At 59.1% G+C, this 21,222-nt stretch overlaps 1 protein-coding gene across 1 annotated transcript in view; it reads left to right on the forward strand.

Annotated features, from left to right (window-relative positions):
- Positions 1-21,222, forward strand: part of Myo5c (myosin VC) — a gene marked incomplete at its 5' end in the record, with an annotated part of 69,348 nt that overhangs the window by 8,283 nt on the left and 39,843 nt on the right. The window contains 11 exons of the mRNA XM_013510284.1: positions 1,518-1,683; positions 2,441-2,585; positions 4,642-4,798; positions 6,987-7,130; positions 7,622-7,703; positions 8,512-8,619; positions 12,110-12,216; positions 14,826-15,091; positions 16,516-16,597; positions 18,542-18,682; positions 20,352-20,477. Coding sequence (XP_013365738.1) covers positions 1,518-1,683; positions 2,441-2,585; positions 4,642-4,798; positions 6,987-7,130; positions 7,622-7,703; positions 8,512-8,619; positions 12,110-12,216; positions 14,826-15,091; positions 16,516-16,597; positions 18,542-18,682; positions 20,352-20,477 — 1,524 coding nt within the window. The remainder of the gene's footprint in view (positions 1-1,517; positions 1,684-2,440; positions 2,586-4,641; positions 4,799-6,986; positions 7,131-7,621; positions 7,704-8,511; positions 8,620-12,109; positions 12,217-14,825; positions 15,092-16,515; positions 16,598-18,541; positions 18,683-20,351; positions 20,478-21,222) is intronic.

Genomic DNA, 21,222 nt, shown 5'->3' on the forward strand with positions numbered 1-21,222 from the left:
TTTAGGCCATATCTCCTCATATGTGACAGAAATTATAGGTCACTTCTCAGGTATGACAGGAGTTATAGGCCACTTCTCAGGTGTGACAGGAGTTAAAGGTCACTTCTCCTCAGGTGTGACAGGAATTATAGGTCACTTCTCCTCAGGTGTGACAGGAGTTATAGTCTACTCCCCTCAGGTGTGACAGGGGTTATAGGCCCCTTCTCCTCAGGTGTAACAGGAGTATAGACCACTTCTCCTCAGGTGTGACAGGAGTTAAAGGCCACTTCTCCTCAGGTGTGACAGGAGTTAAAGACCACTTATCCTTAGGTGTGACAGGAGTTAAAGGGCACTCCCCTCAGGTACGACAGGAATTATAGGCCACTTCTCCTCCGGTGTGACAGAGGTTATAGGCCACTTCTTCTCAGGTGTGACAGAGGTTATAGGCCACTTCTTCTCAGGTGTGACAGAGGTTATAGGCCATTTCTTCTCAGGTGTGACAGAGGTTATAGGCCACTCCTCTCAGGTGTGACAGGAGTTATAGGCCACTTCTCTGGTTGACAGGACTTGTAGGCCATTTCTCCTCAAGGGTGACATGAGTTATAGGCCATTTCTCTTCAGGTGTGACAAGAATTATAGGCCACTTCTCCTCAGGTGTGACAGAAGTTATAGGTCACTTCTCCTCAGGTGTGACAGGAGTTATAGGCCACTCTCCTCAGGTGTGACAGGAATTACTGGCCACTTCCTCCCTGGGGTGACAAGAGTTTAAGGTAGTGCCCCCCCCCAGGTCCTGCTGGCCACACGGATTGTCCTTGTCCACACAGGAAGGCACCAGCATCCCTTCCCGACTGCTGTGCCCAGGGAGTTGCCTAGCACGCTGGGTGCCGGGTGGGCTGGGTGGCTTTGTTGGAGAGGATGCTCTCAGGACAGCAACGGCAGTAGCATCAGCGGGGGCCCTTCTGTGGCCCAGGGAGAGGTGGGGTGGCAGTGGCAGTGGCTCCTTACCACAGCCCTCCAGGCTACGAGGACAAAGCCCAAGCTGTGTGGGAAAATGTCACCTGCCCCACCTGCCACTAGTGTCGCCCTAGAGAGGGCTGTTCTCTCCTCCCTCCTCACAGTGGCTGGACTGGAAATGCAAGTCACTGATATAAAACAGAAAAATGGAAAACACGAAAGTAAAAATTACAATTGACAAACTTTTTTTTTTTTTTCCAGTACTGGGGACTGAACCCAGGGTTTTTACACCGAACTATATCTGCAGCACTTTTTGTATTTATTTTGAGACAGGGTCTCACTAAGTTGCCCAGGCTGCCCCTGAACTTGCCACCCTCCTGCCTCAGCCTCCCAGAGTGCACCTTTTCCTGCCTCCGAGGGTGGGGCAGAGCCTGCATACAGAGCTGGCCCTAAAGCCCACTCCCTTCTGTCTGTGCTGTCTGTTTTGGAGTCTGGAACGGCTCCACAGAGGTTACAGAGGTGGGGGACAGGGCTCAGAGCAGCACCGAACCTCACTTTCGGAGGTGGCTGTCATCCTTCCCCAGGAGCTGGAGTACCCAGCGGAGCCGGGCCCACTGCCGCCGCTCCGGAACCCTGACATCCTGGTGGGCGAGAACGACCTCACAGCCCTCAGCTACCTGCACGAGCCGGCCGTGCTGCACAACCTGCGTGTGCGCTTCGCCGAGGCGCGGCTCATCTACACCTACAGCGGTGAGGACGCAGGCGCAGTGTCCATGGGGAGGAGCCCGAGGCGGAGCGCCAGCGGCGCGGTGCGGGGTTCCCAGCCCCCAAGGGCCAGGAGAGACGGGGGAGGCGTCTCAGTGTCTCAGTCCTTGCGCTGCTGTGCGGGACGCCGAGGCCGGGGGACTCAGACAGAGTGCTGTGTTTTGTTTGGCAGTAGTGGGGTCGGCCCCAGGGCCCTTGCATCCTCGGCCCTTTCTCAATTTTTTAAATCGTGCCTTCGTTTTTGTTTGCGTTTTTATTAGCCCAGGTTAGGTGCACAGCGGCTGCCCTCGTATGGGGCTGGCGTGTGTAGGGGACGCATCTCAGTTCCCTTCACTCCCGCCCCACGCCAGCCCTTTCTTATTTTTCATTTTGAGACTCAATCTCACCAAGCCACTAACATGTAGCTCCTCCTGCCTCAGCTTCCCAGAGCGCTAGGCTTCCAGGTGTGCACCCCTGTGCCCAGCTGAGAGCAGGCGTTCCCGTGGCTCCTAGAAGCTCCTAGAAGCTGGCGCCCCAGAGCGCAGTGCGGCGTCTGCTCGGCGTCCGGAGGTGGCACGGGTTCCGGCTTGTGAGGCAGCGGCGCCCTGGCTGGGCCTCTTTTCTGTGCCCGCCTGGGGCTCCATCTGACCCCAGTGACCTCCAAAGGTGCCTCCTCCAGATGTGACTGCCGTCTGGCTGGATGAGGCCCTCAGGTGTGAACACTGGAGACTCGGCCCCCTGCAGCGCTGCCCTCTCTCTGCAGGCATCATCCTGGTGGCCATAAATCCGTACAAGCAGCTGCCCATCTACGGAGATGCCATCATCCACGCCTATAGCGGGCAGAACATGGGCGACATGGACCCGCACATCTTCGCCGTGGCAGAGGAGGCCTACAAGCAGATGGCCAGGTAGCGTCGGCCGCTGGGCCCTGCGCCCACGCCTGCTGGGCGCTCGCCGAGGGGAGAGGTCTCACTGGGGCTCGGTAAGGACGGGGCGGTTTGTAGAGTTGGCCGCTGTCACGACAGCCAAAGGGCTAGATGTGGTGGCGCGTGCCTAAAATCCCAGCACCTGCAGAGGCTGAGGCAGGAGGATTGGAAAGTTCGAGCCCAGCCTAGAAATTTAGTGATGATCTCATCTCAAAATTAAAAAAAGGACTAGGGATGTGGCTCTGTGCAAAGGCCCTGGATCCAATGCCCAGTAATGTTGGGAGAAGAAAACCCAAAGACAAATGACCGTTACACTGTGCTCGGGCCGTCCAGCCCCAGGTCTCCGGCTGAACCTTCCCAAAGTCCGCAAGTCTGTGCTGCTCTGAGAGCCATGGTGGTCCCCCGGCAGTGCGTCTGGCTGGGGAGGCAGCCAGTTCTCCACGGGCGGTGTTGACCTGTCCACGGGCCCCAGTCAGGGGCGGCAGGGCCTGGGCCCCAGCTCCGTCCCGTGCGGGGCTTTCTCCTCCCTAACGCTCCTCTCCGGCGCAGTGTCCTGTCCCTAAGGCGGGAGGTGGAAGCTGCCTGGGCCACACACCTGCCTGTGCTTTGCCCGGCGCTGTCCCGCGTGGCCAGTTCCTTCTTCGTTCTCTTTCTCCTTTGGGCAGCACCGGGAGCAGGCCAGGGTCACACGTGTCGGGGCAACCCTGGCCCTGTGGTCTCCTCTGGGCCTGGCCAGGCTCTGGGACCGCTCTTCACCCGTGTCACTGAGGGGAAACTGAGGCAGGGGCCGTGGATAAGCTGGACGTTCCGGGCATCTGTCCTCCTCCCATTGCTCAGATCAGGGCTAGACTGGGCCTCTCCCCATCATGGGAGACTCAGTGTCACCCGGCTCCCAGGTGAGACCCTCATCCTCGGGGCCAGCACCCAGCCACGTCCCCTTACTACAGTGTGTCAGGGACCGTTGTCCCTCTAGCACCCACCAAGGTGGCCAGGATGCACTCACGCGGCCAGTGAGGGACACACAGCGGTCATCGGGTCCCTGGGAAGGGAGGCAGGAGGACATCAGGTAGCCGTGGGCAGCGGGCACTCTTGCTGCGAGCTGGCATCAGGACTCCTGGCTCTCACCTCCAGACTGTCTCCCTACCCAAGGGGCGGGGTCCGGTGGTGGGACCAGGAGCCTCAGGTCCGGGGTTCCCCGCCCAAGTCACCTCTGTAACACAGACGTTCGTGTCCTGGGTTGAGAACGTGTGTGCAGCGCTCCCTGGCGCCCGGCGTGTAAGTGCTTCCGTATTCACAGAACGTTATTGTGCATCGTGTAAGTGCTTCCGTGTTCACAGAGCGTTCTTGTGCATCGTGTAAGTGCTTCCGTGTTCACAGAGCGTTCTTGTGCATCGTGTAAGTGCTTCCGTATTCACAGAGCGTTATTGTGCATCGTGTAAGTGCTTCCGTATTCACAGAGCGTTATTGTGCATCGTAATCTCATAGCGTGAAGTTTGGCACATTTTTTGAATTTCTGAATTGCACAAAGAAGCACGCGGGCTGCAGAGCACGTGTGTCCCTGGTGACACCTTTGATGTGTGTCTGATATCCGGGGGAGTCCCGGGGTGGTGAAGGGCTGGGCGCTGTCCTCCAGCTGCCTTGCAGGTTGGTCGGGACTCCCCGGAGACGTGGGACAGTCCCCGTCTCCTCAGGAGCGAAGTGGCTTGTGTGAGCCGTGCCGGACAGGTGTGGCTAGACAGCGGCCCGGGGCTCACCGGGTTTCCCGTGCTCCGCCCGGCCCCTGTACGTGAGAGGTCTCAGCTGCGAGGGCGGGTGACCGGCCTCCTCGTGCATCTGGGGCCGCGCCAGGCTCACAGCAGGACCCTGCTCCATCACCCGGAAGGAGCGCTCCGAAGGCTCAGGGCCACGGCACCGGGACCCCTTCTCGCAGCTGGGGGCATTTTCTGCGGCCTGGGGCTGTTGCCCAGGCTGCTGCGAACCACGGCCCCCTTGTAGTGGGAAGAGCAGAGACAGCGCCGTCCTCTCCCCCCTGCTCCAGGAACAACAGAAACCAGTCGGTGATCGTCAGCGGCGAGTCCGGGGCCGGCAAGACCGTGTCCGCCCGCTACGCCATGCGGTACTTCGCCACAGTCAGCAGGTCCAGCAGCAACGCCCAGGTGGAGGACAGGGTCCTGGCATCCAACCCCATCACAGAGGTGGGTGTGGGGCCCAGGGCCGGGTAGACGCGGCTCCCGGTCTCTGTGGGCTGTGGGGCAGGGACGGCAGCTCCGGGGCCCCGCGCTGCTGTGGACTCGAAGCTGTCCTCGGCTTTGCAGCGTGCCGGACGCCAGTACCAGGAAAGCTCCCCCTCCAGGACCCGGGTCGCAGGCCTGGAGCGCTTACCTGAGCTGACTGCTCATCCTGGTGTGAGGCAGTCGGGCCTCACAGGGCCAGCACCTAGGCTGGGGTGCGGGCACAGTGCTCCCACCTGGCCTCCCGCACGGTGAGCAGGGGACCGACCTGGACCGGTTTGGAGGCACTGCTGCTAACGAAGGTCTTTAGACTCAGAGCCCTCTCCTCCCTGCTGTCCAAATCCCAACCCAAACCCCAATCTGCAGGGACTGTTTACCGGCCCACCCTCCTTATTAAGCCACCACGCCAGGTCGTGCGGGACAGAACGGCAAAGAGTCAGACCCAGTCCCCAGCCGCGGCTCCTCGAAGCTGCCGCACGCACGGTGAACACCGAGAACAAAAGGGGCAACCTCCAGCTGCACTCAGGGGCACAGCTCAGGGACTTCGGCTAAGTAGAAGCAAAGGTGACCGTCCCACGGGGCAACGTCACGGCACACGCCAGGGCACAGTCGTGAGTGTGTGTGTCACGGGGCAGTGGACCAGGGCTTCTCACTGAGCTCCATCCCCACCACTTTTCATTTTTATTTTGAGACAGGGTCTCTCCAAGGCATTAAGTTACTCAGGCTAGGCTAGGACTTTTGATCCTTTTCGATCCTCTTGCCTCAGCCTCCAGAGCGCTGGGATTGCAGGTGCCCCTCTATCAGTGGATAATTGCGTGTGGCTATTTACTTGGGGCTTGTCTCCCCAGACCGTAAGCTCCTTGAAGACAGGACCATGTCTGTTTTGTGCACTTCTGCTTACCAAGCCCGTGGCACATAGGACTGTAGGTGACAGCTGATACACAGGGACGAGGACCCGGGGTGACTGGGGCAGGAGGGCAGCACAAGCACGTGGGGGCCCCCTCTGCTCCCACAGGGGGAAACAGGTTCAACCCAGAAGAAAACGCAAAGCTCAGGCCCGCAGAAGGGGGGTTGAGATTAGGGCGGGAGTGACGGTGAGGTCAGAGGCAATGCTTGGGTGCAGGTGTGAACACTGCGCATAGATGGTTACCTTCCCAACCCGGAGAGTTAGGCAGTGTGGGCCCCAACACAGCGTCCGGACAGGCGGCCTGGAGGCAGGAAAATGTTTCTCCTGAGGCTGAGGCTGAGGCTGAGGCCAGGGCTCCCCGAGGCTCCTCTGGGCTGAAGAGAACTGGAGCATCCCCTGTATGCGGGTATCAAATCCTGTTCTGTGGGTCCTATCTCAGGACCTCATCACCCGCTGCGGGCCCTGCTCCCGCTGCCCACACAGGTTAGGATTTCCATATCTGACGAGGACCCACGCCCTGGATCCACAGCAGCAAGCTGCATCTAATTTCCATATCGCAGCGAGGGCGAGTGGAGACTTGGTGTCTTAGTCATTTTCCCATTTCTGGGACAGAACGCCCAGCCCCCACAATTTAGAGGACGAGAGGCTGACCTTGGCTCACCCTTACAGGAGATTCAGACCACAGTCATCTGGCTCAAGGCGGGAGCGGCATGGTGGGAGGGGCTGGTGGAAGGAGAGCCGCTCACCTCCTGGCAGCCAGGAAGCAGAGAGAGGGGAACGGGAGACAGGCATGCACCCTTCCAGGTCACCCTCCGTGACCGCCTCCAACCAGGCCCCGCCTCCTGCAGCACAGTCAGCCCTGAGGCCATCCACAGGGGATTCCACTGACAAATGCAGCGCCCCCTGGTGCAGTCACTTTCCACCCACAGGAGACCTGGGGAACGCTTTAGATCTAAGCGGTGATACTTGGAAAAGTGACATAACTTTTGCACCGTTACACGGATATCAAACATGGACCCCAGGGCCATGAAACAGAGCTGATGCTCTTTCTGCTCCTCCCTAGGTCTCCCGGGGGGTGACAAGGAGCCTTGGGTCGTGTCCCCCACACCCATCCGCCTCCAGGGGCTCTTCTCCAGCCCGGGCCCCGCCCCGTCAGGCCTCCCTGAGCACAGGACTGTGTGTCTCTCCGATGATCTTGATGCAGAGATCTTCGAACGTTGTGTTAAGAAAGCCCTGTGTTTCTAGGCTATCGGGAACGCCAAGACCACCCGCAACGACAACAGCAGTCGGTTTGGGAAATACACAGAGATCAGCTTCGATGACAGGAACCAGATTATGGGGGCCAACATGAGGACCTACCTGCTGGAGAAATCCAGAGTGGTCTTTCAAGTAAGAGTGAAAGCATTCCCCGAATTCCTTTTCCTCCAACTTTTAAATATTACCCGAGTCTCCTCCACAGACAATCCTCGGTGTCCTGTGACTTGAAGAACCGAGTTTTCCTTTCATTTACAGTCTGGCTTCTTGCTTTTAATCAGCAGGAAAGAAATCGGTGGTTGGGTGCACATCAGTGGAGCTGTGTGGTTGGGGAAAGGGTTTTGATTTCAAGTCGGAAGGAATTAGAGCCCCAGCCTACCCCTGAGAACAGCGCAGGGGTGTGGGGGCCCGCCCGGGAGGAGGCAGAGCTGGGCGGGGGCAGAGGGCGCTCCTCGCACAGCTGCCCTTCCCACCCTCACCGGTCCGTCAGAGCCACCCAGCTGTCCCCGGCTTGAGGGGACACACAGGGGTCCATCCCAATCAGCCACCTGGGACCCTTGATAGAAGCCTGCCGTTCGCACCCCTGAAGGGCCAGTCTAACGTGGGGCCTTTTCTCTATTTTTCAGTCCGAAAATGAACGGAATTACCACATTTTCTACCAGCTCTGTGCGTCTGCACAGCGGCCGGAGTTTAGACGTCTGAAGCTGGGTATGTGCCAGACGCTGGGCAAAGGGTAGGGTTCAAGCTCTTATTCATTTCCCTGTAGTATTGCAGTGTGCCTTTTATAAACACCTTTCGTCTAAAGCCACAAGAGCCTCCTGCTTCGGGGGTGGAATCGACATGGGTACCCAGGGAAACAGATTCGGGCCAGGTGGGAGGGGAGCCCGGGCGGGGGTGCTTCACCGCTTACCGGTGCCTGGTCCTGAAGCTCGAGCCGCCTGAAGGCTCCCTGCCCCGGGCTCGAGGCCGCAGCCCACGTCACTGCTATGGGACGCCCTTCGACCGCTGTTGCCTGCACGGTGATGCTGCCCAGGCTTCTGAAATTTCCTCCGCTGGGCTGTGATCCTGCATGGTGACGCGCGCCCGCATCACGGTCGCCCCTCAGCGACTGTCCTGAGCGCTGTGGCCTGGCCCTCCCTGTGTGGGCCTTCCGGGAGGCGTCGCCCGTGCCCTTGGAGCCTCAGTTCTGCAGATTTCACACGAAGATGCTGTCCATGCCCCGCCTGCCACAGCACCAGAGTTGGGCGTGGAGAGGGCTTTGCTGGCTGTCGGCGGTGCAAGCCACGCCGTACCTGTGCTGTGACCGTCGTCGGGCTGGGACACACGGATGTCACGTGATCACACGGCACAGCTTCAGTGTGTGCTGCTTCCTGCAACCACACGAACATGTAGACTAGGAGCAAAGCCTCGCGCTTCAGAGCCAGGCCCACGACTCACAGCTGTGCACTCCAGCCCCTCCTGTGACATGGAGATGTCAGGCACGCAGGGGAAATGCTCACTGTCATTTCGGTCCCAGGTCACGCGGAAGAGTTCAATTACACGAGGATGGGTGGCAATGCGGCCATCGAGGGCGTGGATGACGGGGCGGACCTGCTGGAGACTCAGAAGACCTTCGCGCTGCTGGGTGAGTGAGCGCAGGGCCCTGGGCCGGGGGCGGAAGAGGGGGAGCCGGGAGAGGAGGGAAGGGCCAGGTCCCCACAGCCTGCGTCCGAAATAGCTGAGTCTAAGTGGTCAGGGCCGAGCTGTCCCTGAGGAGCAGGCTCCGAGCTCCTCTCCCCCATGTTGCTGGAGCCGGCATGTGCCTGGGGCTGCTCCTCAGCTGATGCGGCAAAGACTAGAAAAGCAAAGTCCCCAGTGTGCTGGTGGCCCTGCTGGCCTGCAGGGGCCTGAGGAAGGGAGAATAAGACAGCGGACACTGCATGGGGCCCTCTGAAGGGCTTTGCTACCCCCGAATCACTGAATCACTCTTGCGCACTTTGCCACACCCTGTGGAGGAGAGGCTGCTTTCTCCCGTTTTACAGCAGGGAAACCGAGGCACAGAAGGCCACGTGCTCAGGGTGGTGCAGACCGGCCTTGCATTCTGGGCATCTTCAAATATCTCATTTTTGTGCAGAAGTCAACTCTGCAATGGGTGTTGGCCCGGGGCAGCCAGGCGTCCTCAGCGCCTCGGGCCACCTTAGCGCCCCAGCACATGCTCAGAAGGGCTGTGGGCCGCCTGACGATCGTCACTGTGGTTGCTGCAGCTGCCAGCTCAGCCCCGGCCGGGCCGCCCAAGTCTTGCGGAGGTCTCGGCCGCTGCCTTTCCCTGCAGTGGGCTTGTGTGCTGTACTGCACGTCACACGCAGAGAAGCGAGGTTAGAGCGTGTCCGGGTGGCAGATGAGATGGGCACCCTTGGTGACTGAAGTCGCGTCCCGCTTGCTTCCCGGAACCGCCTGGCTCGGCCTGAACGTGCGCTCCGGGCGCTGAGCTCCGTAAAGTGCTTGGAGGATGGAGCTGCTCGTCCGGGCGCCTGCTGCCCGCCCGTCCCCAGGCCTGGACACATCCAGCTCCCCCAGCGCCACATCGTCCTCCTCACCACAAGACGGCTGAGACGTGGTGTGGGCTTTGGGTCCAGGGGACCCGAATTTGAACCCCTCCCCCCAGGATGGCAGGCTGGGCCGCGCCGGGGAGGCCCCTCCTCTGGGCCCTTTTAGTCTTCCCCTGGACGCCGCGTGAGGGTGCAGGGCACTGCGATGGGTCTGTCACTCGGGTCGCCATGATGCCCTGCATCTCGGGTGAGGGACGCTGCACCCTGTGGCTGGCTTCTTCCTCAGACGTGTGCCAGAGGCCCACATGGAATCTGCAGAGATTGTTTCTTCAATCCAGGTGTGAACCCAGGGCCTTTGCAATGAGCCACATCCCCAGCAACACCCACCTCCTTTGAGAACCATTCTTGCTAAGTTACTAATTGCCCAGGCTGGACTGCACCTTGCAATCCTCCTGCCTCAGCCTCCCAGAGTGAGCAGAGCAGCAGGGCTTTCTATGAAGCATCCTCGGAAGCTTGCGCAGCAGCACCCGTGCTGTGTTCTGTGTGGACCGTCCACAGCAACCCAGGGCTGGCTCAGACTCCCAACTCTCAGGGAGGGAGCCCTGCAGCACGGGAACCCAGGGGAGCTGCGTGCCGGGGTCCCCAGCTGTCAGATGTCCTGAGGGCAAAGCTGATGTCCAGAAACAGCTTAGAAACCACAGATGCAGGGCCAGCGTGAGCCAATGCATGTCCCGTGGATGCAGTAATGGCCTGGCCCTGGGCCAGCCACAACCTGTCATAACACTGTGTGTTCTCTGGAACCTGGCCATCCTGGGGGTTCTGGTGGTGTTGAGGCCGTCCGACGCCGCAGGGTAGAGTTGGCAATGAGAACCGTTGCTGCCCTGTGCCAGAGAGTGCGGCCAGCATAGCCAGTGGGTGCTCCAGAGGTTTCTGCTGCTCAGGAGAGCACCTGTGTGTTCAGCATCTCCCCCGTGTGTCCAAGTGTGGGGGCCCTGGTGGACCCCATGCCAGAGGGAAAGGTCTGAGGGTCTGAGGTCTGTCTGCTACTTTTGGTCTGGCTTTTTGAGGCAGGATCTCACTATGTAATTCAAGCTGGCAATCCTCAAACTCATGGAGCTCCTCCTGCCTCAGCCTCCCAATTGGCGAGCTCACAGGCATGAGCCATCAGGACTGGCCATCTATTACTGTAAAATGGATTCATGCCCAGAGCCAGGTGACCTTGCTGTCACCTGCAGGGGGCCGTCTCTCAGCACCCACAGCTGCTGTAACTGCAAGGTGTGGCGCCATGGCCTCTGACCTTGTGCCATCTGGCAAAGCCGTGGCCCCCGCAAGGACGGCTTAGCCTACTCCTCATGGTGGGGCAGCCTGATGCTCAGGTCCCGCTGTGTGTGACACTGGGGGCTCACAGCTCCATGCTGTGCATCTCAGGTGTGGACAGTCCCTCAGCCCCAAAGGCAGAGCCCCACCAGCGCCCTCTGTCCAGTCACCGGCTGTGCCCGGCCTGGGTCCAGGCCTGGGTGGCTCCCTGCTTGCCAAGGCCCTCTGTCCCACAGGTGGACTCTGAGCTGGAGGCGTCCATGGGCTCTTGGTTCACACCTTTTACTTTTTGTGGTTCGGGGGTTGAACCCAAAGCCGCGCACTGAGCTACATCTCCAGCCCTGTTTTGGTTTTTATTTTGAGACAGGGGCTCACCCAGTTGCCCAGGCTGGGCTCAAACTTGCAATCCTCCCGTCTCAGCCTCCTAAGTGTCATGCCCTCCTGGGGCTGTGCCCAGCTGGTGTGTGATCTTTGGAGACCGCTTCTCCGTAGTCTTTGGGGCAGGGAGCTCTGGCAGGCTCGGGGAGTGAGTAAGCAGATCCCAACGTCTAGGGAGGCGGTCCTGGCTGCCTGGTCAACCACTGCCCATCGGGCTGGGGAGGGCGCCGGGCTGGCTCCATCCCTGCTCCCGCTGAGGTGTGAGGTGAGGCCCCAGGTCCCCAAGTGTGTTGGGCCCTGGAGAGAGGTCTCACCAGGCCAGGCCAGGTCTCAGGGCCCCTGTCACACAGACGCTCTCTTTTCTGGTCCCCTCCCTCATCAGACCCCGAAGGCCTGGGAGCCCTGCGCTTGGTCTCTGGCGGCCAGGAACAGAGGGTCAGGGGGCAAATGGGCCTCTGGAGTTTGGGGGGTTTGTAAGGAAAAGAGAAAAAGAAAACTTCAAGCATGTCTGGGGGAGGTGGCAAACACCTGGAATTCCAGCTCTCTGGGCAGCTGAGGCAGGAGGAGCTCACGTTCCGGCAGCCTGGGCAATTCAGTGACCTGACTCAAAAGTTACAAGGGGGCTGGGGACGCAGCTCAGGGTGAGGGCCGTGGGTTCCATCCCCAGTGCAGGGCGGGCGGAGACAGCGCGCTGAGCAAATGCAGCCGCTTCTCCGGGAAGCTGACGGAACGGTGTGTGGTGTTAGGTTGGTGGCGCCGCCTGCAGCCCTGCGGAGGGCAGGCAGCGGTGGGCAGTGGTGCTGACCTCAGGCGCGGGCCCAGCGCTTCACCCCTGCCCCAGGGCTGGGCGCTGGGCACCGCGTGCTGACGGACCGGGGCTCTCGCTTCCAGGCTTCCGAGAGAACTTCCAGCTGGACGTGTTCACAGTCGTGGCTGCCATCCTCCACCTGGGCAACGTGCAGGTCACCGCAGCAGGCACCGAGAGGTCCTCCGTCAGCGTAAGGGCCCCTGCCCCCGGGGTGGAAGCCGGGAGTCCTGGGCACGCCCGCAGCTCCCCCATGATGCGGCACAGGTGTCCGCGCTCTCTTTCACTCCGCAGGGGTCTGGGGAGACAGCGTGGAGTCAGGCAGAAGCCTGGGTGGCACTTGTGGTCCGGGACACGGGCGCAGGGAGGCAGTGTCCCTCACAGAGGAGCATCAGCCCAGCTGGGCACAGCAGGCTCCCATGGAGGACCTAGGGAGAGGAGCGCTGCCCCAGGACAGGCGGGGTGTGGAGGCCAGGACGCCAGGACACCCCGATCCCGAGGACAGAAAGCACAGAGCCCTTGGCAGGCTGCCGGGGAAACCGCAGGAAAGCTGGCACCCAGAAGGGCATGTGGGTGCTGACCATGCAGGGCCACAGGGTGCTGGGACTGAGAGGAGGGGACTCCCACACCCCTGTGTCATCCCGGCTGACAGGTGGCTCGGGCCATCACCTGGGAAGTTTACATGGCCGAAACCGTGTTCTCCCACTCGGGGCCGGAAGTCTGGCTCGGGCTCAGGCAGCCCACAGGCAGGTGGCGGGAGAGCTGGCAGGTGCAGGCGGCCCTTGTGTCCTCCCTGCGACCTCACATGGAGGGGACAGCTGGTCCCGGGTCACTTTGAGCAAGCACGCTGACCCCATTGTGGGCACCCTCACTGTCCCATCTAACCCTAGTCACCTTCCAGCGGCCCCTTCCCCAAACACCGTCCCGTGGGGAGAGGCTGCAGCACGTGTATCTTGAGGGACACACACATCCCGTCCCTAGCAGCGTCTATATGGCGTCCCCAAAGTCACCGGTGCGACTGGCCGCTAGTTTGGACCTGCACTGTCCAGTTCTCCCATACGAGTGGTTCAGGGAGATGTGGGGGAGGGGAGCGTGTGCCCTCGGGCCTTGGACCGGGAGGAAGTTCTCCCTCCAGCTTGCAGTCCCCATCCCCTGCCCTGGTCCCGTGTCCAGGCCTCACAGCCCATCCATCGCAAACACGGGGCAGTGGACGAGGTGACCGCAGGCCCAGGTGGGGATGGGCGGTTCCTGGTTCCATGCTCATCCACCCCAGAGAGGTGGTGTGTGCCTTCTCCTTCTCAAACTCCTAAAGACTAAGACAGTGACTTCCACCCCCAAACGGTCATCCCAGGAAGCTTGATCTTGTGACCTTTGCTAAGAAGCACTCCCTTGGAGGAGAAATGAAAACTGACAAACCAGAAATCCTTTGAAAATCAGCAGTTAGATGGTGGCTGGCCCTGGACAGACAGTCAGATATGGTTGGTCCACAGGACTCACTTAGGTGTGGAACTTAGACCACTGGGCAGGGGAAATGCAGGCGAAACCATCTGCAAAAATATCCCAGACCCCACTTCTTTGCATTTATTTCGCAGCAGCGGCAACAGCAGCAGTTCTCACTGAGCAGGTTTGGTTCCCTCATACACGGGAGGACCCCAGTGGCCGTGCCAGCGCCGCCCCAGCAGAGGCTGAACCTGAGCCCAGAGTGACCATGATGTTGGTCAGGGGGCTGTATGGGGGTCAGGCAGCAGGATTTCTTATACCCTTCCTCCGCCACATCCTGATGCCTGTAATAGGCCACCTAGTTCTCCCGGTGGGCAGAGATAGCACCCACCGTGGGAGTCCCCTGCTCCAGAGGAATGGTGGTGCTTGGCCGCGTACTACCATGTCCCCGGCCAAATGGCACAAGCCCCGGGCCACACCGGCTGTAGACAAAGGGGAGCACCTCCCCCTGCCCCCACCTACCTGGGCTCATAAGAGAAGTCAGGAACACTTTGTGCACCCACGTGGAGAAGTCCCCATGAAATCGCCGTGAAGCTGTCATAGTCACGTTAGTCACCAGGACGAAGTCACCAACACCTGCTGCTCACAGGAGGAGAGGCTTATTTGGCCCCCAGTTTCCACTGGGTTCAGCCCATGGTGGCCAGCTCCAAGGCAGGACATGGTCGGAGGGCCTGGTGAGGGACAGCTGCTTACCTCAGGGTGGCCAGGAAGCACACAGCAGGGAGGAGCCGGGATAAGAATCCAGGTCCCACCCCAGGGCCCACTCCAACCAGGCCCTGCCTCCTGGCAGCACATTCAGCCTTGAGCCCGTCATGGGTGGACCCACAGACCAGCACAAGGCCCACGGTCCTGTCATCTTCCACACAGGAGCCTTTGGGGGAACGTTTCAGATCTAAACCATGACAACAGCCCTGGGTAGGCCAAGAAGCCGCCCGAGGGAGGGAGTCCCGCTTGGCTCTATCTGGTCCCTCCTGTGTTGGACCATCCAGGCCACCCTGACCCCTGGGTACATCCTAACAGTGGTCTGGCACCATGCCACAGGCAGGGAGAGAGCCGAGTCACCCCTACACGCCCAGGGCAGGGGTGGTGGCAGGGAGTGCCCAGGTGGGGCATGGCCCAGGTAGGCGGGCATCACTGTGACAGGGCCCCTCGGGGCTAGGTGCCAGCTGGTGTCCCCATGTCCCCCCTGCTTGGCTCCAGGCCTGGGCTGTACTACCTGAGGCCTGTCACCACCCACCAGCTCCTGCTCGTGCCTCGCACAGGCCCGGTGTGACCCTGACAGGGCCTCCGCTTGCTTTGAAGGAGGATGATGGTCACCTGAAGGTGTTCTGCGAGCTCCTGGGTTTGCAGTGCGGCCAGGTGGCCCAGTGGCTGTGCCACCGAAAAATCATCACCGCCACGGAGACAGTGGTGAAACCCATGACCAGGCCACAGGCCATCAACGCCAGGGACGCCCTGGCCAAGAAGATCTACGCGCACCTGTTCGACTTCATCGTGGACAGGATTAACGGGGCGCTGGGCTTCTCGGGCAGGCGGCACTCCTTCATCGGGGTTCTGGACATTTACGGGTAAGAGGCCCTCTGTCAGGCGCCATCAGGCCATTCCTTCTGCTGCTGCTGTAGTGCTTTGTGTGGTTGTGAAGACAGCATTCTCTGTTTTATGCATACACGGGGTGTTCAAGATATACAGTAAATGACGAAATTTAAAGTATTTATTACAGTAAAAACCACATTGCCATGGATTCCCTCCCAAACCTTCCCCTCACCTTGAACACACTTGTCCCATGTTCTCAACACTTTCTGAAGCAGTTCTGGACTCCTCTTTCCTGAGGGTCTTTAGGAGATGTGATCAAAAATGCAGTGAATGGCAGGGGAGATAACTCAGCAGCTCAGTGCCTGCTTGGCAAGCGCGAGGTCGTGAGTTCGATTCCTGATACCAAAAAAACCAACAGGGACAGGCCGCCGCCGGCGGCCAACCAAGAAAAAAGGGGGGGTCATAAAAACATGACGCTGCGTCCCACCCACCTTTTTTTTTTCATCTACCTGATTGACGGGTTCTGGCACTGTGTGATGTCGGGCTCTTCCCCAAAGTGAAAACGACCATGAAAGAGAAAGGTTCTGAATGGATTCAGAACACTGAGGCAGCCAGGACAGCACAAGTAAAGACCCTTAGGAAAGAGGAGTCCAGAGCTGCTGCAGAAAATGCCGAAGCCGTGAGACAAGTGTTTGAAGCGCAGAGCAGTGTTCTGAGGGGGAGTCACAGCAATGGGCCTTTTACTGCGGTAACTTACAAAGAAGTTTCCACATTCACCGTATTTTTTGGTTACACCGCTGTGCTGAGTGCAGGCGCACATGTGTTGACTCCACCCACAAGGCCCCAGGACGCCCCCTGCAGGAGCGTGGGCCAATGACAGGCTCAGGCCCTATGTGACAGAGCAAGGCCTAGGCTTCCCCGGCAGGCCAGGGCTACAGTGGCAGGGCTGGAGCACACTGCCCTCAGGACAGTCCTGGTTGCTGGCCTGAGCAGAGGACCTTGGGGTCACGGGCTGTGGGCAGGAGTGGCCTTGCCCCTCTCTGTCAAGATTTGCAGATGCCCCCAGGAGAGCCAAAGTTTGTTCCTGCAGCCTAGGCCCGGCCACCTGGGGCTCACAGCTGCAACCTGGCAGCACCTGGCCTCTGGGGGCCTAACCTATGTGAGGAAGATGGTGACGCCACACCAGCGTCTGTGCATTAGTGAGACTGTGGTGTGACGCGCCTGCCACCCCAGGCTATGGTTTGCATATGAGCAGATCGCTCAGGGACAACCAGGGGATTGTGTGATGAACAAACCATCCACAGGGTGGCATGCAGGAGGCTGGTAGTGCAGTGCTTAAGACTTGCACAAAGCCTAGCCAGCTTCTAAGAAGTGTGTTGAAAACCTTCACCTATATGTGAATGCGTATGTTGCACTCTGGGTTTTTTCCTGTTTTAATTTTGTTTAATCTGTGTTTCAGTTTTGAAACCTTTGATGTAAACAGCTTTGAACAATTCTGCATCAATTATGCCAATGAAAAACTGCAGCAACAGTTTAACCTGGTAGGTGCTGTCTTGACTCTCAAAACCGGAACCAGAACCTTACTGGGGCCTGGGCCTGTGTGAGGCCCGTGGGGGAGGAGCTCGGATCTGCACCAACCTACCTCCTCTCCTTCCTTCCTCCCTTCCTTCCCCCCATCCTCTTTCTCTTCCCTTCTTCTTTCCCTCCCTTCTTCATTTCTCTCATTCTTTTTTCTTTTTTCTTTCACACTGAGCTCCATCCCCAGCTTTTTATGGACACAGTCTTACTAAGCCACTAAATTGCCCAAGTTGGGCTTGAATATGTGATCTTCCCGCCTCAGCCTCCCGGAGTGCTGGGATTACAGCTAGGAGTTCTTTCCAGTCATCGATGGTACCTTCCTAATTACAAGATCAAATATGTCCCCCCTCCCATGGCAACAGACAAGTCATGGCTGTTTGCCCCAGTGAGAAAATCCACGTATTCCAAAGCCGTCGCTGAGTGCCGAGTGTGTATGGCAGCCGCAGAGCTGAGATCTGGGCTGTGGCGGCGGCTAAGCCGCTGGAACGCGTTGCCTGCATGCCGCGATGGGTGCTGTGGCTCCCTGGCGTGGCCGTGCATGCGTGTGTGCATGGGTAGTAAAGACAACTTTAACCTCTTAAAGGGTTCCCCGGCTGCAGGAATTGTGGGGCTCACTTTTGCACCCTCCTGTGCCCGTGCCCAGGGGTCAGGGTCTGAGAGCCTCTGGACACTGTCCTTGCTGCGCCACCCTGCAGCCGGTGGCAGTTTTGTGGCCGCGTCCTCGCCTCTAAATCTGGCTGTTTCTGAAAGCCGTGGGGAAGCTCAGCCGCTTTGCCAGTGTCCCTCATCCCCGGCTTCCATCCTCAGGTGGCTGCGTCTCCCTGGGGAGGGTTCGGTTCCGGCCCTAAGAGGAGCCCACGTCCTGGTCCTAACAGTGGCTCCGGGCGAGGCTCTGCCTCTGATGGTGTCAGCATCCGGGGTTCGGTTCTCCACACGAGCCCGGGGGAGACACGTCACAGAGGGGTCAGGGGGCGGCAGGCTGTGCTCCCGGACTGTGCTTGCCCCCAACACCCCCTCCAGGCACTGGCTTTAATGCAAGTCGGGCGGCCGCCTGTGTCACTGGGAGGGGACCTCACCTGAGTTCGCTCCGGGGATGCTTCTTCCCTCCCTTCCTCGAGTGCAGGCATTCAACTCCAGCCCGCGGCAGTCCTCTCCGCGTGGCACTGAGTAACCCTGGCCGAGCTCACTGTGGGGACAGCCATTGCGGCCCTGCCCGCCCCGTCCTCCCGTGTACAAGTGTCCGCAGCCTGAGAGGCTGTTCCCCCATCACGCACCTGACCTGCAGGCCCCTTCCTTCCTTCCTTCCTTCCCTCTCTCACCTCCTGCCCTCCTCTGTGTGAGTCACTGTCAGTGTAGGCCCTGGGGACAGGGACACTGCAGGGAGGACCTCCGGCCTGATCACTGCTGCCAAGCCCAGGGGGACGTGAAGGCCTCGTGTGCGCTGCCTATGTCCGGCCTCAGGAGCGTCCCTGGCGGCTCTTCCAGCTCACCACCCTGGCCAGTCTTCTACCCTCCAGGGAGCCCTCCTGACACCCTCACCCCCTAACCATGAGGAGGAATTCCCTGAGCAGGGGGCATCTCACACTGGCGCATGGCCAGCACCCTGGGACCGCTGTCCTCTGCCCAGAGAGGCCGGCTTTCCACCCTGGGCAGCAGCAGCGGTGGTGTGAGCAAGGAGGGCCCCATGGGCCACACAGGGTCCCGGGCTGTGCTGCTGGTGGCCTGGGCTGGCTCAGGAGGCGGCGACCCATGCAGACTCGAGTTGGAGTTGTGGCCTTGTCCTGGGGAGGGCTCCTCTGCACCCCAGGGCCTTCTGGCCAGAATGGGAACACGGCAGAGCCCCCTTGAGTGCCGCCCAGGGCGCACGTGACAGCCACTCTCCCTTCCATGCTTGCCCCGGTGCCCAGCACGTCTTCAAGCTGGAGCAGGAGGAGTACATGAAGGAGGACATCCCCTGGACGCTGATCGACTTCTATGACAACCAGCCTGTCATCGACCTGATCGAAGCAAGAATGGGCATTTTGGAGTTGCTGGATGAAGAATGCTTGGTAATTGTTTAAAAAAATTTTTTTTGAATAGCTGGGTGTGGTGGTACACACCTGCAGGCTCAGCACTTGGGAGGCTGAGGCAGGATGATCGCTGTAAGTTCAAGGCCAGCCTAAGCTACATAGTGAGTTCAAGGCCAGCCTGAACTGCACAGCATGCCCTTTTGAGCGGTAACAGATGAGTGTGTTTATGAGTGGTTTCTTGGAATTCTCCTTGCCGGGTCTTGGTGTGCCCCTCACTGTGGGACACCAGCTCTGGAACCTGAGCAGGGCCCAAGGCCCTCCCTCCCTAGGACACACATCCCTTTGTGGATGCCCAGGCAGGGTCCAGGCTGCATGGGACCAGCAGGTCGGGACCAGCCCGTGACTGCAGCAGGTTGCCTGTCATTTTCTCACTGCCTCCTGGGTCCTGAGAGCCACAGGGGCAGTTGGAGACATCACCATTTGTGACAGAGCGGGACAGGGGGCAGTTTGGCAAGGGCGGCCCAGTTTCCACACTGGCTGAAGCATGCACGGGCTGGGTTTCGAGGGTGTGTCTGGAGCTCACACATGGCCTCCTGTCTGCAAGTGATTAATTACTGTGCTGTGCAGGATTTCCCACACTGTAGCTCTTCTTACTGTGCTGCGGAGGATTTCCCACACTGCAGCTCTTCTTACTGTGCTGTGGAGGATTTCCCACACTGCAGCTCTTCTCACAGTCACCTTTCAGTGCCTGAGCCCTGGTGCAGGAGCCAGACAACAGGCAGCAGGGCCAGCCCTGCAGTGTGGCCACCCGGGCCAGGCCCAAGGGCAGGGCAATCTCTAAGGAGAGATTTTGGTGGTGGTGCCGGTGGCAGCTTTGTTTTGTTTTTGGTACTAGGGATTGAACGCAAGGCCTTTGCACTGAGCTCCATCCCCAGAGTTTTTTAGTTATCATTTTGAGACAGGGTCTCACTAAGTCAGTTTCCGAGCCTGGGCTCAAGCTTGCCATCCTCCTGCCTCAGCCTCCCAGAGTGCTGGCATGACAAGTGTGCCCTGCCAGGTCTGGCTTCTAGGACGTGTGTGTACCTGCTCTACACAAGTGTTGCCCAGAGTCCAGTATCACAAAGAAGTAATTCAGAGTCATTTAGACCCCGTGAGGGTTCAGTCTCCCGGGTCTGGGCTGAGTGTGATGGATGCTCAGAACCACCAGCGTGAGAGCCAGCATTGCCGCACTGAGGTCCAGGGTGAGAGCTTCATCCGCAGGGTGGCTAACCAGGCGTGAGGCAGACAGCTCCATTCTAGGGGCTGCCCCTTGCTCCCTGGGAAGAGAAAGCTTCTCCCCGGAACCCCCACTGGTTTTCCAGAACCTGGAGACTTCTAGGAGAACCCTGAGGTGCTGCCCGCTGTGCAGCCGGGGAGCCTTCGCTGGTACGGCAGTGTGGCCGTTTCCTCCAGCTCACAATGACTTGCTTCTAAATGTAGGGTGTCCCTGTAGAAATCACTCTAATACCCCATAAATATATGCAAGTGTTATCTGTCAGTAACAGGAGAAAATCTCCCAGGGCAAGGAAAGCGCCCCACTGCCGTAGGGGGCGCCGCGCACGCTGCCCATCCCCGCGAGGTCAGCCCCTAGGCCAGGGTCAGTGTACGGCCGCTCCTCCTCTGCCGGCCACGGTTTTCACTTGCTCTCTGGTTTGCTTTTCTCCTCCAGTTACCACACGGAACGGACGAGAACTGGCTTCAAAAGCTGTATAATAATTTTGCCAACAAGAACTCTCTATTTGAAAAACCCAGGATGTCAAACACATCCTTCATCATCCAGCACTTTGCTGACAAGGTGTGTGACTCCCCTAGCACGCCGTCCCTCGGGCCTGAGCGGCTTTGATGAAGTGCGTGTGTGCGTGTGTGCGAGCATGCGTGGTACTGAGGACTGAGTCCAGGGCCTGTGCCCTGAGCTACACCTCCAGCCCCTTCTATTCTTTGAGACAGGATCTCACTACATTGCCCAGGCTAGGTTTGAACTTGTCATGCTCCTGCCTCAGCCTCCCAGGGTGCTAGGGTTACAGGCCTGCGGCACTATGCCCCATTTGTTTAACAATTCTTGATTTTTTTATGACAAAATATATGAGTCTCAACTGTACTGCTTTAATACGTCTTACATTAAGGACTTCATTTCCGAACTCGAAGTTTGCTGTAAGTTCATGATCCTTTTCTATTTATTGTCCCAGCGACACTGGGAGTAATCGAGACAGCACAGTTGTTCCCTGTGCTGAAACTTGCCTCTTTCTTTGCAGTTTTCCTTTTTTATTAAACCAGAGTATCTTTATTGCAAAAGCCATGCAGGGTAACTCAAGGTGATGACTGTTTTCTAGGCAATCTTTGTTTTCTTCTCTACATATGTCCTGTTTTATGTTTTGCTAAACAGTGTTTCTTCCCTAAAAAGAGCGGGCCCAGGTAGCCATGTCAGTAAGTCGTCAGACATTTGCCAGGATCCCACCTGTAATCTCAGCACCTGGGAGGCTGAGGCAGGAGAATTGTGAGTTTGAGGCCAGCCTGGGCTGCATAGTGAGACCCTGCCTCAA

Source organism: Chinchilla lanigera, unplaced genomic scaffold, assembly GCF_000276665.1.
Source record: "Chinchilla lanigera isolate Chin_1 unplaced genomic scaffold, ChiLan1.0 scaffold00008, whole genome shotgun sequence".
Taxonomy (NCBI): domain Eukaryota; kingdom Metazoa; phylum Chordata; class Mammalia; order Rodentia; family Chinchillidae; genus Chinchilla; species Chinchilla lanigera.